General features: G+C 42.5%; 1 protein-coding gene across 1 annotated transcript in view; it reads right to left on the bottom strand.

The window, feature by feature from the left end:
• The window catches only part of SLC14A2 (solute carrier family 14 member 2), a gene marked incomplete at both ends in the record, with an annotated part of 40121 nt that extends 32878 nt beyond the window's left edge, over positions 1 to 7243 (bottom strand). Inside the window, 3 exons of the mRNA XM_079548334.1 lie at positions 593 to 782; positions 4542 to 4733; positions 7111 to 7243. Coding sequence (XP_079404460.1) covers positions 593 to 782; positions 4542 to 4733; positions 7111 to 7243 — 515 coding nt within the window. The remainder of the gene's footprint in view (positions 1 to 592; positions 783 to 4541; positions 4734 to 7110) is intronic.
• Positions 7244 to 20029: the final 12786 nt, after the last annotated feature.

Here is a 20029-nt window from a genome sequence, read left to right as displayed (position 1 = left end):
CTTGAATGCCTGCAGGGATGGGGCATCCACAGCCTCCTTGGACAACCTGTTCCAGTGCCTCACCACACTCTGTGTGAAAAACTTCCTCTTAATGCTTAATTAAACCTCCCTTGTCTCAGTTTAAATCCATTCTCCCTTGTTCTACCACCATCCACCCTCACAAATAGCTGTTCCCCCTCCTGTTTATACACTCCCTTCAAGTACTGGAAGGTCACAATGAGGTCTCCATGGAGCTTTCTCTTCTCCAAGCTAAACAATCCCAGTTCCCTCAATCTTTCCTCATAGGAGAGGTGTTTCAGTCCTCTGGTAAAGAATGATGATCCAGAAAGCTCTGTGTGATCCAAATTGTATTGGTGTGGTGATAGCAAAACATAATGGCTATCAGGGAGAGAACAGGACTTGGGTTAGGTGACATTATTCTCACAATGGTGGCCAACTATCCACCTCCTGAACCACAGCTCTGTCCTTACCTGACTTCCTGCAAGTCAAGTGGGGAAAGTGGGTCTGCTGGCTCTAATAGGGTTGAAAACAGGACTACAACCTATCAGCATGCTCCTGATATCATAATGATCATCTCAGAGATCCCACATACCTCTCCTGACTGAGAGCCAGAGCAGTTAACGTTGATGTGACAGTTCCAACACAGCCCGTCAGCAGCCACCATGGCTTCTGGATGAAAAGCCCCACTAAAATGATGAGCCCGCTGAGAGGGTTGTTGACAAACATCACTTGAGAGGTGCCTCGCAAGATCCAGTCCACCAGCTGAAACATGAGGGGTTTATCTGAAGGAGATAAAATGAAAATGTTGGTGATAAGGCACCATTTCACTGGGACTCCTTCAAAGCACACTCAGCTTGACAGTTGTTTTCTCGCCACAGAATAGAGGTGATGTATCAACAGGACTATAAAAACAGGCTCTGATTTATTGCTGTCTGAGCATATTTTTGCATCTGGCACTTGAAATAACAGGGACTGGGCACTGCTATAGAGTCTGTGGAGGGATTAATAAAAAATGGTTTATTTATGATGGTTAAAAAAAAAGTCTTTGCAGAAGATGCTGCTATAAATTTAACAAGGAGATAGACCCGTTTCTGTGCATAATTCAAATGCAGAGAGGGACAGAGGCAAAGACTGAAACTAGTTTTTGTTTGGATAGGGAAATATAAAAGAAACACTTCTGCTGTTTTATGGAGAAAGCTGGTGACCCAGAACATGGAAAAGTCAGGTGGTAAAATTCTGTTGAGACAGGGTGTGATGCAGGTCCCCATAGCAGAGGTGGCTCAGTGCTCAGATATATGAGGTAGCAGGAATTTGCATGCTTGCTTGCATCATGGTGTAATGTTCAGACTCAGTACGTGGTGGACAGTCCTGTGTAATATCTTTATTGATGGTCTGGATGAGGGGATTGATTACACTCTCAGTAAGCTTGCAAATGACACCAAGCTGAGAGGCAGTGCTGATCTGTCTGAGAGTAGGAAAGCTCTTTGGAGAGAACTGAATAGGCTGCATTGATGAGCTGAGACCATTTGTACGAACCAGATAAAGTGCCTGGTCCTGTACTCCAATTAGGGCAAGCCCATGTGACACCATGGGCTTGGGGCAGAGTGGCTGGAAAGCTGTGTGGCCGAAAATGATCTGTAGATGCTAGTCGACAGATGTCTTAATACGAGCCAGCACTGTTCCCAGGTGGCCAAGAAGGTCAGTGGAATCCTGGCTTATAATAATATAGTCACCAGCATCAGGGAAGTGATTGTATATCTGCACTTGGCACTAGAGGGGCTGAACCTCAACTGGTATGTTCATTTCTGGGCTCCTCACTACTAGTAAGACACTGAGATGATGGAGCATGTTCAAGGAAAGTCAGTGAAGATGGAGAAATGTCTGGAACACAAGTCTTACAAAGAGTGGCTGAGAGAGCCGGAAATGTTTAGTCTGGAGAAGAGAAGGCTCAAGGAAGACCTCATCACTCTCAGATCCATTTTGCCATCCACCAGTACCCACAAGTTCTTTTCAGCATGGCTGACCCCAATCCTCCAGCTTGTACTGATAGTGGAGGTTGCCGCAGCCCTGGTGCAAGAACTTCTGCTTGTATTTGCTGAACATCATGAGGTTCTCCTGTGTTCACCCTCTACTCGAGTCTGTCTAGGTCTCTGGATGGCATCCAGTCCCCTCAGGCACGTCAACTGCACCACACAGCTCAGTGTCACCTGAAAACTTACATTCAGTCCCAATGTCAATGTCATTGACATAAAGATATTAAAGACCCCTAGGGGACACCAGCCATCATCTGGCATTGAACCATTGACCAATACTCTGCAGGTAGTCCATCCATCAAATCCACGTCTTTCCAATTTGAAGAAAATGTTATGGGGGAACATGTCAAGAGCCTTGCTGAAGTCCAGACAGATGACATCAGTGGCTCTTCCCTTGTCCATTGATGCAATTATGCCACCACAGAAGGCCACCACATTGCTCAGGCAGATATTGCCCCTGGTGAAGCCATTATGGTTATCCTGTATCACTTCCTTCCTTTCCATGTGCCTTAGCATAGCTTCCAGGAGGATTTGCTCATCAGTAGGTCCCTGGGTTCTCTTTTCTACCTTTCTTAAAAAAGGGCACAATATTACCTTTGGTTTTTTCCAGTCACCAGGGACTTCACTGGACTGTCATGAATTTTGAAATATCATTGAGAGTGACTTGGTGTCTGCACTGGCCAGTTCCCTCAGAACTGTGCGATATATCTTGTTAGGACCCATAGAGTTATAGTCTGGTTCCTCAAGTGGTTGTGAGCTTGAGATTTTCTTACAGCAGGAGGAACATTGCTCCCCCAGTTCCCACCTTCTAACTCATTCCACTTGAGGGTTATGAGGTTGTCTGAGGGCACCTCTGTGCAGTAGTCCATGTACAGAAGAGGGTTTTGCAGCACTGCAGTAGCTGTGTTCCCGACCCTTATACAAATTGGCTTGAGGACAAAGTGGAAATGGCACTGTAATACTGTGTGTTATTAAACACAGTGTAAGAACATGAAAAAGAAACTCTGCCTGCGCCTTTCATTTTCTTAAATATTTGAAATTAATTCAGTTACTCAGTTTATACTGTTAATTAGACACAGAGTGAAGTGCCAGGCTGCTTCTTGAATCTGGGCAATGTCTTATTCGTAACAGCTTCCTACCACCCCCTTCTTTTCCACTTCCCTTCTCTGTTTATTTACAGTTGGGTCTTAAGTTCTGCTTTGTGATAGATAGAGGTAGCTCAAAAAGAGGAACTCTCAAGGGAACGACACAACTCTACATCTATCCAGCATCCCCGGGAAAGACATCCCAAAAGGCTGCAGGGTATCTTAAGGGGTGACTGCACATGCATCCCTTTAGAAGTATGTTGCTGTTGATCCAGGAGGTTACAACCAGGGAGTGTCTTCTTTAGAGAAAAATGATTGGACTAATTAGAGATAATTTTTACTAATGCTTGGTATTGAGCTATGAAGCATGTCAGCAATGCTTTTGGGTTTAGGCACTAGTTTTAACTATATTCAAATATCATGAACATGCAGGGGCAGGAAGATTTTCAGGATACCAAGTAATAAAAGCTGTCTATCAAGCTAGAGGTAGCAAGGAGTTAACAAAAAGTAAGAGGAGACATTCCTTTTTTTCTAAGGAACCAATCTGGGTCCACGGGGAACAGGTTTCCCAGTGAGCTGGTGGAGTCACTATCCCCAGGTTTTGAAGAAGGGTGAATGCTGCACTGAATTAAATGGTCTTGAATGTTCACAGGCATGGGTTGATGGTTGGGCTAGATGATCTCAGTGGTCTTTTCAACATCAGTGATTTATGATTCTATGAAACTGCCATTCTCCTGAGCTCCCTGAATGGAGGTAACTCAGCTCACCTCCTCTTACATCTCTCCCTTGGTTGGAGCCGTGCTGCTAATGAACCTTGCCCTGACAGAGGAGCCACAATTTTGCATAGCCTCTCAAAGCTCAAACTCCATAATAATTCTGGGTAACACAGAACATCTGCTGATGTATTGTTCCTGCCTGGACAGTAAACTTTTGAGATCAGTACTTGCTTTGTACTTTATAGGAACATAACACTCATGGTGCTTATTACTCCCCAAAGGCTGGTAAATACAAAGCCTTTGCCTGTACAGTCAGAAGTCAAGTCCCCGTTGCCAGCCCACACATGGACAGGGAGATGGCTACTGATCCAAGGCACTTACAGACAAGTCCAAATCCTCAGCTCTGACGTGTGATTCTGGGCATTGCTATGAGGAACATGATGTTAATGACATAACTGATTAAGTGTAAAAGACATCTTTTGCCTGTGCTGAATTATTTGTGCAGCCATGGTAATGGCAGTGAAGTTTCTTTCTCAAGAACAACACAATTTGGGCTAAAGCACCAGAAGTTCATACTGAGTTCAGGCCATGCCTTCTCTGCTATGTCTTAGAAGGTGAAGTGGTCTTGTGGACCAGGATGTTTAGTTGGTGATGTATATGTTCCCAGCGTGCTCTTCCAGAGAGCCCCAGCATACCCCTGTGCTTACTTTTCATCCACTCTCCATATTCTTTCATTTCTCCCGTGAGATACTTGAAAACTTGGGGGATTTGTTTTCCACTTCTCCCCAGCACGTCCTGGCTTCTTGGCTGCTTCTCTGCACATAGGTTCCTCTCAGCCGGACTTTCAGCCACAACAATTTCTCCAAGATCCATCTTTTTTGAGTAGTGAGAAGAGGAAACTGTAAATCACAAAATCCAAGTGTTAGTAAACCTCTTGTTTTGTGCTCTGGCAACCTTCTGCTGTAGTTTAGAGACCCACAGTGACATCATTTTTTAAATAAGGGAGGTTTTGTGGATTAGACACCTGCCTGAGCCACTGCTGAGGACAGTACGAGCTGCCATGAGAGCAATGTAATCTTCCATCTAGAACTTGCTCTAGTTTTCTTCTTTTGGGGATGATGGCCATAAAATGATCTAATACTGATATGGAGTTGTGGCGCAGAGCTGCAGTGGGCAAACTGGACATGGTTTGTGTGCCTTGCAGGATCCTAGCCAGGGCTCCTCATTCCACATCTGCTTTTCATAGACCACCAAAAGCAAACTGAGGTAGCATCAAAGCCTTGCTCAGAAATTGGTGTCCAGATGTGGCTCTGAGCGAAGATGAGCCCCTTGGCTCAGGGCTATGGGCTCTTTAATAAGCAGATGAATATCCAGGCAGGACTATTTGTTTATAAAACTCCAAAGTACTACAGCAGATCATTAAGAAGATCATTAAGACATAAACCCTTCAGAGAAAACACACTGCTTTGCACCCCAGGGAGTTACACTGTAGATGACATCTGCAAAGATTCTGACCAGTTTGCTCTGATCATTTTGGAGCAGTGTGTCTGGGTCTCTAAATGCTGACCAAGAGCAGGTGATACTACCAAGAGCTTGCCCCATGTTTTGTGGAATATGGGCCCCACCTTCTGGTGGAAGCCTGGGTTTTGGCAGGTGGCTGTCAGTGCACAGCCTGCACCAGAAGAATAGAATGAGAAGGGACGCCTAGCTGGGAGCAAAGCTGTTGTGCCTGACAGGCCGATGGTAAAAGTATCCACGGTTCTGGATGCTCTCAGGAGAGGATCCTTGACCACCAGAAGATGTTTTCTTTCACGGAGTACAAATTTACATGCAGCTCTGGAAATACATCCTACAGTTCTTGCTTCCTTGTGCTTTGGCTCTCTCTGCTGGCAGCACAGCTCTTTGCAGTGGCCTTTGAATACAAGCCTCAGCCTGGGGCTGTAGATTCAACATGTATATGTAAAAAAACAGCACTGTTTGCTTGATCCCATGGGTAAAGAGGATTATAAGAAGCACATGGAGCAACTTTTAGGATCTCCAAGTCACAAGATGCATCAGTAAAGCAAAGTTAGTGGCCCCTTAGCTATGAACAACATCCATAACCAACAACAAAGCGCAGCTGTAACCATCAGGGAGAATAAGTACTGAGAAGTCGTGTCTGCCTTCTCAGCACCTGAGTATCTCATGTTCATTTTGAACATCACCATCCAAAAAACAGTTGGCTTTTACAAAGGGGAAACATCACTGCAGAGCATATAAAGTCCAGATTTACAAGACTGCACTGCTCAGTTCCCACTGAAATTGAGATGTGGGACCTGGATGTTTTTAAAAATTCTTTCCCTCTCTCACATAATTTAACTATTAGGGGTTAAGTGCAAAGCAGTCATGTGAGAGCCTTTTGCCATCAGTGCAGAGGAAAGCTAGTACCTCAGGAGAGTGATTCATGTCACTTTTCTCATATGCCTATATTAGATGTGAATAAGGGGGTGCCTCTCTCTGGCAGGAGATTGCCAGAGGGAAATTGGCTGCTGAACTTCGAGGACTATTTTTAGGTGAGAGAAATTCCAGCCATGGAGATTTTTGCAAGGTCAACCATCATGTTTATGGAAGAGGGATCTGCAGTCCCAGGACAGTGCTTTAAATCACCAGGCCATCTGCAACATGCCTGCAATCTGCATCAAAGCTCAGGAGCTAGGAAACAGTTCTGGTCATGTGATTCTCATTTCTCTATATATCAGAGGGGAATTAAACCTCTATTTGCAAGGTAGCGTGCTCATCCACTTCACGGGGGAAGGCAGCCTGGGAGGAGATGGCTGAAATTCCCAAATTTTTTGGAAAAGGAACAGTGCTAAAAAGATAGGAGGATACTAAAATCATCCTCACTGCCACAACAATGAGCTGTAGGGCTTTGCAGCAGTGCAGCCCAAAGGGATGGAGAAGGTCCTAGAGGGCTGTGATGGGCACAGTGATCCCTGCAGCAGACTCATCCTGGAAAAACATACTTTGCATTGAGCACCTGTCAAGCAGCAGACATGTGCTTCGTGCTACAGCCTCCAGGAGTAATAGAGAAATCGTTTGAACAGTTAGCTAATTAGGGCTAACGAGAGCCTGAATCACTTATGGCACACCTACTGCTGATGGGGAATTCCTTGAGAAAAAGGCCTTTTGTCAGCAAACACTGATTCATCACTGTCCTTAAAAGACATCCCTCTTCTCAGGAGCATCTGTCAGGCCGTAAGGTTGTGCCTAGCAGTTGTGATTCATCTCTGGACCTACCTGTGTCTATCCATTCCCAAGCAGACTGCTGTTCTACCATGCTTTTGGGGTGCAGGACAATGATAGCATAGAGCTTTGCATTTTTAAGCTTCCTAGAGTAAACATGGGCTTTTCTACTGGAGAAAATATTCATGGTATTGCACCCTCACAAAGCCAGCAGATATTTAGTAGACCCGCAAACAAATAATAGTATAAGGTGGCTGTGAACAGTGGAAGGGTTCGTGATCCAGGGGGGGTGAGTAACCCATATTATTTGAAACCTCCTTCTGATCAAGATGCACCTGGAGATTCAGCTGCACATTGTGTGCTCATTTCTGATTACTGCAGGGAGATGAGCATTACGCTAAGGCAGCTGAGACCAAACCTGGGCAACTGGTCTTTCCTTCTTCACTGGTATGGTGAGCAGGTGCTGTAAACTCTCCCATCTGAATGAAAATCCTGGCTCTAAACAAGTACTGAGTTTGTGTGTCCACCATCAGGATGCAAATCTTTCGTCGTCATGCTTTCTAGCTTGGGTAGGCAGTCACCCAGGCTAGAAATGTCAATCCTTTCTGGCTTGAATCCCACGGTATCACCTGCCTCCAAGCTGTGCAAAATGAAAGGAAATCAGTAGGGGAGCTGGGAGGGCTGAGTACATAGAGGTGACTAAAGAAGTGTTGACTTCAAGGGATGTGGCCTCACAAGGGTTTTTGAAAAGAAGCAGTTTGTAAAGGCGTGTTGCTCACAGCAGAAGCCATAAAGAAATGGAAAGGAAATAGAATGTACAGCTAGAGGGCAAAACTTTGGGATGGTGACAGAATGCTTGGCTGACTTGTAATGGCTTTACTAAGCAAAGCTCAACCACAGATCAGTCCGTGACACTGGAAATAAACGGAGAAAGCAGGGCATTTCAGAACAGCCATGAGGTTGAATGTAACACGCTTGCAGAGAGCAGGTACAAAACACTGTGTTGGGTTTTGGTAGCAGCTGTGTTGCAAAGCTGGCCTCTGTAAACAGAGCACAAAAGCTGCCCTTTTTCAGCTTAGAGGAGAGAGAGTGAGAGCAGTGCAGTGGAGTTTAGCTGCCCATCAGGGTGAAATTACCAGACAGTCAGACCAGGTAGGTAAGACAGGCACAGAAATCCTATGTTCTTATCCAAGACACCTAAATAAAACAAATCAGCAGCAATGGTAATAATAATAATAATAATAAACAACAAACAGATCAACCCAAAATAGTAGGGTAATTTTTTTTTCCTGTCACAGGCATTAAATAAAACCATGTTCCATAGCAGTTCTGTCATATCTGTACAAACACAACCACCATGAAAAAATTAGCAATCGGGATAGTTTTATGGGGTAAAATGACTCTTACATCTGTGGTTAGATGCTTTTATCTGAAGATGTGGTCTTGTAGACGTTCTGTATCTTTCTTTCCTGGTTCTGTATGGAATAAAATGCAATACTTTCCTTCTCTCCAAGGCAATCCTTTACTGCTTCCTCTTTTCCCTCTTTTGCTTGGTGTCTCCTAATCTGCCAAACAAAAGGACAAAGTTGAGTCAATGGATTGTCCTATCATACTGAGTAAGTAGTGCCTGTGGCACCATTTGTGCATGGTTTGTACGAATACACACGTGTGCATGTGTAACTATGGAAGATGGTCTGCCTTCCAGAGCTCCAAAATGATGCCAGTAGAGTGGAACGCCTGACTCTCTTTAACCATGTAAAACCTTACTTTTTTTTGCTTTTTCTACAGTCAATATGGAGAGGTGAATTCCCTTTCAGAGACACCTATCTCATCCCTTCAGTGATACAGCGAGATTAAGGTGGGGCCTCTGTTGCTAACCATGGAGATTTCCAGCATAAGTCTCTATCTCAGCAGCTCAATTGGTCTCCCTTTAGCTAGTCAATATATGGATCTAGAGCATGATTCACACTCTCCTGTCCTGTACAGGTGAATGATATTGTAAATTCTGTAGCATTTGGGAAAGACAGACAGCTCAGGTGCAAACAGCTGCACTGCATATGTGGAGGGAGAGGGATGATGAATCTCAGCAAAGCGACTATACCAATGTCACTTGGGAAATTTGAGATATCAAACAAGGATACATTAAGATCTGAATCCAGTGTCTAGTGTATAAAGAATTTTCAAAACACAGCTTTTTTTTTTTTTTTTCCTTTTTTTCCCTAATAATAAAAGTAGTTAGACCAGGTAGATATTTTAAGACACAAAAATGCTGGTTTCTTGCATATGGTTTCAGTTATAAAACCAGAGGGGAAAACAAATAGAGAAAATATGAAATATAAACACCATCGCTTCTAAACAGAATGTTTTTCAAAGGTTTCCATGAGGTGTTGGCTGCTCTGCAAAAGCAGACTGTAAAACAACTTTACAAGCCACATTTATTCTAAGAGCTCCACTTATTGAAGTACAATTCAAACTCTTGTTCTGCGGGCCAAGTCCCATAAATTAAACACTTGTCCAATAACACATACCTCTCCACTTGGATCCTCTGTTTCTTTTTGGCTTTGTGGGTCTATGTCTCTCCCTCCCTCTCTTTAAAAAATCCTTTGCGAGTGGGAACAAAAAAGGGTCTGCTTGTTTCAGGAATGAATTTAAGAAACAGGCGAGGAAAATAAACATAAAGAGAGGAAAAACAAGCAGGTCAACTTTTAAATTTAGCTAACCGAGGCTTTCGGTCCATTATTTTACATCGTGATGACACTGATTTAAAGGTAGGGTGAAAACTGCAGTGTGAAGCTGCGCAGTGTTAAATGCCTATGTGATGAGGCCACAGTGCACAAGGAGGTGGGTTTGGAGGGACCAGAAGAGGGACCTGGAGCTGGATGGCAGGTTGGATCTGTGCCCTGCCTTCAAACAGAACTCAATTTTGCTGTGATCAGCCTTCTTTCAAGGGATGATGGCCTTAGAAATGTGATCCTAAGCAGGGCCAGATTTTTCTTAGAAGGGAAGGGACAGCCCCATTGAGCTTTAGCTGGAAAACCGATCGGGATGGTCTGAAATGTTTTCCATCTTGTCTGACCTCGAGTAGGAATGGGTCCGTGCTCAGGAAAAGTCGTGCTGCTGGGCTCACTACAGCTTCCCATTCCCATCTTTTTGCCTTCTACTCTCTGTCATCACTCTAAATCCTGCAGATATTTTTTGTATGATGTCTTTCTTTCTAAGCCCTATTTTATTTTTCACCCAAGAAGCTAGAGATCTCATCTCATCTCATCTCCCTTTGTAGCATTTCTAATTTAGCACATCTGTCTGTCTGGTCTTGACAGTCATTCCTGCCTTTTGTATCCCTATTTTAATAACTTTCTCTTTGATGTGGTCCACTGTATTTCTCCTTCTCATTGACTGAATGCTTTGCTCTCAGAAACAGTCATTGCTCTGTCTCACCAGTGGGGAAATGTTAATTTCTGCACCCAGCTGACCTGTAAAGCTTACTCAGTTTTGCCATAAATATTTTTAAAGGACCATAGAAATGTAGACTGATTGAGGTTGGAAGAGATCTTTGGAGGACATCTTATGAAAGCGCATTGCCCAAGCAGGGTCACCCAGTAGTCCCAGGATATGGCTGGACAAAACTTAGGTGTCTCAAGGGGGAATACTTTTTTTCTGGCTGGGATGCTACAACCGATGAAAATGAAAGAAAGAGTGAGGAAGGAAATATGTTTTAAGGATATTTCAGTGTGGAAGAAACAGATTTAGTTTTGCCACTGTGCCAGGCGGTCTTAGGAAGTCTTTTTGTGCTGCAGTGAAGCTGGAGCAGTTTTGTGCTGTGTCCTGAATGCTGAGCTATGAGGACATCGCCCTATATAATTGATGGTGGATAAGAGTGATGATGACTTCTTAAGCTGTCACAGAATCATAGAACAGCTTGGGTTGGAAGGAACCTCAAGGATCATGAATCTCCAACCTCCCTGCTGCATGCAAGGCTGCCAACCTCCATATCTAATACTAAACCAGGCTGCCCAGGGCCCCATCCAACCTGGCCTTGAACACCTCCAGGGATGGACGGGGCATCCACAGCCTCTCTGGGCAGCTGTTCCAGCACTTCACCACTCTCATAGTAAAGAACTTCGCCCAAACATCCAACCTCAATCTTCCCTCCCTCTGCTTAAAATCATTTTCCCTTGTCCTGCTGTTATCTTGTAAAGAGTTGATTCCACTCCTGTTTATAGGCTCCTTTTAGGTATTGAAAGGCTACAATGAGGTCACCCCACAGCTTTCTCTTCTCCAGGCTGATCTGCAGCAGCAGGACTGCCTGAGGTACAGATGGCTTTTGTGATATCTCTGTGCCTACTTACGTGACACTGTATGGTGAACCCTGGAACATCAATGGCATGCTGGAGTTGGAGGATCTAGGTCTTCACCACTGACCTATTGGGCCTAAGTGATCATTGACCTGCCTGAAATTCAAAGTGCTTGTGCAGAATATATCTTTAAGAAGCTGTACATAAACTGACCAGAGGCGGCTAGTTGCTACACCTGTAAACATTTCTGCTGGCATCAGATCACCTGCACGAGTCAGTAGGAATGGCAAAAGAACTCTGCGAAATGTGCTGCTGTTTTTTTGGCAAGCATGAAAGAATCAGACTTCTCTCCAGCAAAACTTTGCCTGTAAATATTTTAACTGCAGAAACAATTGCATGGTTGCTGATATTGCTGGGCCAGTCCAGCTGAACACTGGACTGTCTTTAACAACGTGTGGTAAACCACAGTTTGTAATGTGCTCTCAATGAATAAAAGTGCCAGCACTTGGCCAACATTTGGTTAAAACTTGAAACAAAATATGCAGCATTTTAACAGGGTAACTGTAAAGACATTTCTCCATATACTTCACATCTCTTAGTGTTTAATAGAAAGTTAGCAGGGATTTTCTTTTTTAGATAGCAACAATTTATTGTGTGTTTCCCAGGTAACTACAACACTGCAAACCCTCCCTGAAAACTCCCCTGGGATTCCTGCAATGTTAGTGAGCATAATGAATGGTAAATGCAAAGCAAACCCATTGAATCGCTTTATTTTAAATTCTGGCAGAGACATAATTTCCCACAGTTCATAAACATTTACAAAAAAGGAGTTTACATGTAGAAAAACAGTTGTTTTTATCACTCAGATCAAAGAATACATTTATCAGGATGTATGGGTGCACTTTCAGCCAGCTTTTGAGGAGCTCAGGTGACAGTCTTTAAGAAGCTTCATAGTCTAATACCGAACCTTTGAAGTCTGCAGCTTTGCTCACCTGGAAATACAGACATCAATTCTGCTCACTGTTTTGCATGAGTCTGAAGTTTACACTTCAAAGATCATAGATGACAGACCAAATTTGCCAGGTTGCTCACAGCACTGGAACTTATCAAATAGAATAAAATGGAAAAATAGGGCGCATTACAGGATAGAAGGCTTTGTACCCAATCCCACGCAGCCATCTTGCTGTTTGGGAGGCAGTTGGATGGCACTTGAGCCCTGGAAATGTGGACTTATACCTTTTGAAAGTTCAGCAGAAGGATTCCCTTAGTGTTAGTGACATTGCATCAGGCCCTAAGACGGAGGAAGCAGAAGAGCAAGGGCTGAATGCAGCTGCCAAGGGTCCTGGCAGACCCTGGCACCACTCCATGGTCTGCCTTACATTGCAGCAACTCAAGTCCAGAGTTTACTGGATGTTGTCTGGTTTTCATCTCGAGTTTTATTCCTCGATAGTTAATAGAATCACACTACTATAAGTGAGAGAAGGGTCATACCCATCAACCCCAGTGGAGCTGCTCTGTGTTTGTGTTGTTGTATACTGAGAGCAGATGGAGGCAAGTATGCGCTGCTGGATCAGTGCATGTCTGCACCTCCTTATGTTGTGACTGAATCTATACTCTGTATCTTTGTTATGAGGCATATCCACCTGGAGTCTCAGTGTTTCAAGAAAGGCTGGCATTTTGAGAAGGGCTGAGGAATTTAAAAATGGGGTGTCCAAACCCCTCCTTTTATAAAGCCCCTAACAAGAAGAATACAAGTTATGATTATTTCGTTTTCAAAATTTTTCATTTTGCTTTAATCCTCTAAAAAAATGTGATGCATCTGTAATATCAAGTTACAAATAAAATGAACTGTGGTTTCAAAATGGGAAAATGGTGCACTGCGGGCTGAATAGCATTAGAGATTTTCAGGAGAGAATTTCTGTCTCCTGAGATTTCCACATTTCTGTGGAGTTCTTTGCTTTGTGGCCACATTTTTCTTTTTCCCTGCTTGGTTCTTTGTTACTCTGCTGTGAGAACTGCAATTCCGTATAACTGAGACATCAAATCACACCATCAGAAGATGTCTCTGGCATATTTTGGTTGCCAATGTATTCGTGTTGAAGTAGGATGCTCCATTCACACACAGAGGATCTTGTAAGGCTGAAAGCACATGAAACCTGATTAAACGATGTTTCTAATTAGAGGTGAGTATTATCTCTCAGAAATACAAGAAGTTTTTAAATTAAATTTGAGGGCTGAAAGGGTCAGATGACAAACGCACAAATTAGTTTAATCTTAATTCTTCTTTGGGTGGAGCATGTGATCCAGGAACTCTGCCACAGCAAAGCTTTTAAATGGGGGATTTGTGGAGGAGGTAAAGGAAATATTTCCCCTCCTTGCAGAAATGCCAGGAAAATTTTTCTTTGGGTGTTTTTAACAGTGTCTTGGCCGTGGTGGGAGCTGGGGCCCATAGGAGTGACTCCTACTGGGAGTGGGATGAGTGCCCATGATACAGGGGAAGAATTGAACTAAGATTTGTGCAGGGATATATTTTAGCTGAAACACCGATGCTTGTGAGGAAAAGGATGGGACAGAAAGAAGAGCATTTAGCCAAGCTTCCTCCTAAGTTTCATTTATAGATGTTCGGGTATGTTCGGGTTGGATGTCCAAAGAAGAAAGGCTGGAGAGCCAGGATTAGGATTAGGTTGATGTATGCCTCATCCAGAAGAAAGATGTATGACTATCCAGATTACTAATAGGAGTTAGGGTGTGTGTGAATAGGGAAGCAGAGACAAAGCCATGACACGGTTCATACACAGTTATTCGTTTGCAAATAGGTGGAAATGCAGCACTGGTGCCTGAGTGAGATGTGTTCCCAGCTTCACCCTATGTGAATAATGCCCACTTCTCTCTCATTGTAGTGGGTACAACATTTTGGGGCTCATCCTTGGGGTAGGCAGCGTGCATTGTCTAAGATTTGTGGTTAGTTGCTCCTATAGGAGAGCTCTGGAAGAACACAAATGCAGATATTGGGAGTTTAGGAACTAAATTTATTTGCTAAAGTTGTTTGCTTTTTTTTTTTTTTTTTCAAATTAAAATACAATTTGAAATTTCAGAAATTGCTTAGTGCAGATTTCTTCAGAATTTGTACCTTTTTAAAAACAAAATTCTGTGTTCTTTTTTTTGTGTGCTTGTAAGAAGACAAGTGGGGTGACAGCTGTGAAAAGAATTGCCATAGAATGGGAAGTAGAGTTGAATTTTGTTATCTCCGTTGATTTGGTTGCCTTACTCTGATTTCGGTCTCCATATATATTCCTAGCAGAGGCTGGTCTTAGATAAGGGATGATAACCTTTATGAAACTGGTGATTACACAGCTACGGTTATTTTCAAATTTGCTTCTTCTGAGAATTGGGGAATATTGGTATCACTTTATTTGGTATTAAGCTCTATGTGATATTAAGCTCAATTTTTCTGTGGTGCTTTATGTCTTTTTCCTTCTGTGTCTTATTGTTCAAGTTACTTTCATAGGACTTGAAAGAAACGCTGCAGATCCAAGCTTATAGCTGAACTTTGGCATGACTGTGAAGGAAAATATAAAGTTTGCATCAGCTTGTTTTATTCGCAGTGAATTTTCACATGGAGGAATATGCCTTTTCTATAGCCAAGGTTAGATTTAGTGCTAGGTTCTATTGTAATGCTTGATATGCACATTTTGTTTCAATGAAGACTTCCAGTTGTCTGGAGGAAATGTCTAACTAGTGTCAGTTTATATAATTGCCATATTGTTGGGCTTGTGTGGCCTTGAGTGCCTTGTTGACAGCCAGTGCTTAGGTAATAGAGGGTTGTGAGACTAAAGGATGCATAATGAGTCTCATAATATAAATTTGCCAGTTGTACTGAGGCCAGCACAAAGGTTGGGATTAGTTTGGAGGGTCATGAAAAGTTGAATTGGAAAGCCAAGGGTTTGGCTGTAGTTTGCCAGCTGCAGAAAAAAAAGCCGAGAGCTGCTTCCCCTTGGTTTGAATCCCTTAGTCTGAATGCTTCATCTGGAGCCAAAGTCAGGGTTAGATTTGGGGTCAAGATGTACCAAGGGTCCTTGTTATGCACCAAAATACCTTTCCCAAAAGCTGCTCTGGGACTTCCTGTGTTTCTAGGAAGAGCTGAAATGCTATGGTTGACACCGCCAGTGAAAGAAACACACTATAAATAATGTTGAACTCGACATCAGCTATGTCATCTCTGAGCCACAGATTATGTTTTCCACATCTACGGTATAAGCAAAACCTCATGACAGATCCTCATATCCCATCTTGAGTAAATACTGCTTTCTAGGCTGGGCAGTGTGAGTTTCATCCTCTGCTGTGTCCCTGGCAAAGCCACATAATCCACTCATCCATTTATACCATCAAAATTCCTACCTCACAAGCTACCAGAGGGATTTTAGTGAAGAATTTAGAGCATCTTGTCTACAACGCTCATGAAAGAACAACGTATCATTTTGTTTTGTGCTGTGAAAAGAGAGGAAAAGGTTTCATTTCCTGCTCTGTCCCTTTCTTGTGATATAGAAGAGAAAAAGATGCACTTTATTGTTAAAAAAGCCATTTCAGTCACTCAATTTCTACCATTAACAGCTGTATTTAGCAGAGTAATTTGTCAGAAGAAAGCAAAGAAGATCAAATGCAGGGAGGGGAAATCAAACTGTTATGGTTTGGTTGTTTTTTAAAGCCTACTTTAGCTAAATTCAGTGATAATTTTTCAAAGGAGAAATATGCTGCAATAAAACATTTATTGTGTTTTTGTGCTTGTTTTCATCCCTTTGAGAGAAACGAAACAATTTCTGACTCATCTAATGCTATTTTTTACTCATACTTTTGTCAGTTCAAGCATTAAAAAGTAAAATCAATTATTCACACAGTTCTCATTATAGATTATGCTAGAGGTAGAAGTTGTAAGATAGCTCTTTGGATGGCGTGACTGAATACCATTCAAGAAAGCTTGGTTTAAATGGACGTTGGCAAGATTCTTAGTAAGTATGTGAATGATTAAAGAAAACCAGACATTTGCAAGTTAAAAGAAGAAGAAACCTCTCTGTGTGAAAAGACCTAAAAGACACATGTAAGAACTCATCTGCATGGCTGGAGCTCAGACATTTGGTAGAGAATTGTTGAGACCTGAGGCACAAAAAGAAAGATGTTTGGGCAGCAGAAGCCAACTTGGAGGCTGTAGAGTGATTTGCTTCTGTTTTCTTGTATCAATTTGAAAAGTCAAGTCAACTTTACAGCTCTGAAATAAACACAGTTGGGAGTTTATGTGAGTTCAGGATGGCGTAATTTGTATGTTTTGGACATGCTAGGGTAAGGAGAAAAAACATTTGCGGCCAATTTGCCAACATGTTCCTCATCTGACATATCGACAAGTTGGTTGAGGTAATGGGAGAGATAAGTGTTTTAAGTTGTAAATACTTAAGAAGCTGAGAATCTGGAAAAAGGAATTAGTTTAAAAGTACAGCAGCCACTTACAGCCAGATTCAAAGGACGGTTGGAGGGGACTTGTAAATATGTCAATGCCCACCATACTGTCATGTCCTGCTTGAAACTTGGGGCAAGAGATGTTTAACCTCTGACTAATTGACCTGCACAAAGAAGAGGGCAGGCAGGGGCCAGAAATGCTCATGCTCTGGACTGCATACAGCTGCCCAGATGTTCATCCAACCTAGCAGCTGCCTTTCCCGGCTCTCCTGTCCTGGGGCACTGGCAACTGCAGCAGCTGATTGAGCTGCTCCTGGCTGCCATTGTCCTGGGATGAGGTCTGCTTGGAAAATAGTTCTCCTCTGTTGTTTTCCAATGAAAGATGGAAGAATTGCGTGTTTGTTAAGTGAGCTGAGATGTAGGAAAAAACGGTGTTGTTGACACTAGTGTTACCATGCCTGCATTTAATTCATGTCTTCGTGAGCACTCAAGAACCCTGGGGTTGGATAAAACTCAGGGTCTGTCCAAAGCTCCTGAATTTGCTCATGATTCAAAGATGCTGGGTCCTTGTCCAAACTCCAGTGAAGTCAGAGGAAGTATGGGTTGCTCTGATGTCCTCTGACAGCTACTGGAACGGGCCATGTACTGAACTGGAGCTTTTGGATTTTTATCAGTTTTAAAAACAAATTGATATGAATCATGATAATAGTGGGTTTGTACACCTTGCCTTTGGCAATTAATGAAATCACGTACAGAATTGCAGCCTTTATGTGTCTGTAGATTTCTCATCTGTGACACAAAAACTGAAGAGCAGCAAAACTTTCAGACATTTATTAACACAGAGTGATTTTTTTTCCAGCTTTTCATATCTTTGGGCTTTTTGATCATGCTTATTCATCCCGTGCCTTAGGCATCAGCTGGCTCTAGAAACAGTCCTATCCTAGCCTTAGAAAGGCCTAATAAGATGCTTTTGTTTTCTGTTTTACAGGAGGGAAACCTGAGAGTAGGACCATTTAAGACTGGCATGTTTGCCTGTGATTGTGGAAATATTTGTAATTGAGCATCTTAACTGTCACTGTGATTTTATGATGTTTGTATGTGTGGTTTAAAGTCCGTCGAAGTCAGCAGAAGGCAGGGAGGCTTAGCAGCAGGGAAAATCAAGCCATACACATTTGAGTAAATTTCAGCCTACCGCAAGGCTGCTCCTGTATTTACAGAGTATTTCTGAAACACAGAAAAGTAGCTGATGAAATGCACATAGGCAAACGTTGATAAGTATCCCATAAAGCCTCGCTTTAGAAGTTTAAGTGGGGTTAAAGCATCCGAGCAGTCTCATGTAAAGAATGAAATTGCTGGAATTTCAGTGTTGCTATTGGTAAAATGGATTTCAGATCTTTATTATGCAATCAAAATACTTGAATCACCATTTGAACTAAATGAAAGTTTACTGTGTGTGCACATAATTGTTTTTCCTGCTACCTATTGCTTGATTGGGGTTGGGTAAGGTTAGCGAAGGAATTAAATTAATTTTCTTTGAAAGTTATGCATTATGAAGTAAGAGGTATAAAAGTTACATTACACATGGCAAATGTCTCGAGGGTTTCGTTTATAGACTTGTTTATATATTCATTTTAATGTTTATTACTTTCTCAGTGTCATTTCCACTTTTGCATCTCCATACTCATTACACTTTTATTATCTCTTTTATAAAATCAATGGCCGCAAACCAGAGAATTTTGTTGTTGGAAGAAATAGGTGGAAATATATCTGCCCATAAATTATCATGGCTGTGAAAGGGACTTTTCTGAAGTCACTAAGCTTCAATTGAAGACAATTGGTAGCTGACCTTTCATTTTTATGGACCATGCCATACAGCACACGCATCTGACTTTGCACATTTGAAATTATCCAAGAGATAGTTGAGCTGCGTTGAAAAATGCATTAGTTAAATTAGTGCTCATGAAAGGCGACAGATCAACAGCCTCAGAAACTGAATCCTCACAAGCTAGATACAAAGATTACTGAAGTCAGTTAAAAGTCTCTTGGCTCCAATACATTCTTGACGAGGACCTTCGTTACCACAGTGTACATGGCACTCTTAAGTGCTGTGCAGATTTCAGCCAATGGTTGTCCACTGTGGAACTGGACTGATGCGTGTGAGACCTGTGGTTGAAAAGGGCTGTCATGGAACAAAATAGATCTGAATACACAAACCATCAAGCCAAAGTGATGGGAGGAAAAAATGGAAACACTCAGCAACCAGATGGCCACTGTGTAAATGGAAACACAGATTTAGCTCAACTGTCCTAATACTGTCACATATGTCAGCATTATGGAATTCTGTGCCTGATCAAACAACTATGGATATTTATTGTTGCTCCTATTATGAAAATAATCCCTGGCTATAGAGAAAGACATGATGAAGACAGAAGTATTTGTAATAACTCTGTGAACTGGTTGCTATTGTACTCTTGATTAATCATCGAATGATGGAATCATAGTATGATATAATCATAGAATGGCTTGAGTTAGAAGCTTCTGAAAAGCTGGTCCAGTCCTAAATCTCCTCCTGTATGTTGGGCTGTCAACCATTAAATCAGACACTAGATCAGGTTGCCCAGTCTTTCTCCACAAGGCTGTTCAATTACCTGGGATTTCTGCAACCCCAGTGCAACACCTTGGCCTTACTGAATCTCGTTAGGTTCATGTGGAACCAGTTTTCAAGACTGTCCAGGTTCCTCTGAATGGAGCTTCCTCCTTCTAATGTCTCAACTCAGCTTGGTGTCATCCGCAAACTTGCTGAGGATGTACTCAGCCTCACTGTCTATGTGACTGATAAAGATTTTAAAGAGCAACTGTCCCAAGACTGACCTCTGGGAAACAGCACTAGTCATTGGTCTGGACATAGAGCCACTGACCACAACTCTTTAGCTGTGACCATCCAACCAATTTTTTTATCTACCAAATAGATCACCCTTCAAATTCGTATCTCATCAGTTTAGATGTAGGGATGTGATGTGGGACCATGTCAAAGGCCTTGTCAAATGTCTAGCTAGATGACATCAATTGCCCTTCCTTTGTCCACTGATGCTGTCATTCCATCACAGAAGGCTACTGGGTAGGTTGGGGATGATCTGCCCATGGCAAAGTTGTGCTGGCTGTCTTGGCTGACTTGGCTTTATAGTTTCATGAGTGCTGGTGTTGACTGAGGTTGTGGTTTGCTTTAATTC

This window comes from Tetrao urogallus, assembly GCF_951394365.1.
Source record: "Tetrao urogallus genome assembly, chromosome: Z".
Classification (NCBI taxonomy): domain Eukaryota; kingdom Metazoa; phylum Chordata; class Aves; order Galliformes; family Phasianidae; genus Tetrao; species Tetrao urogallus.
This window is presented reverse-complemented; position numbering and strand designations above follow the sequence as displayed.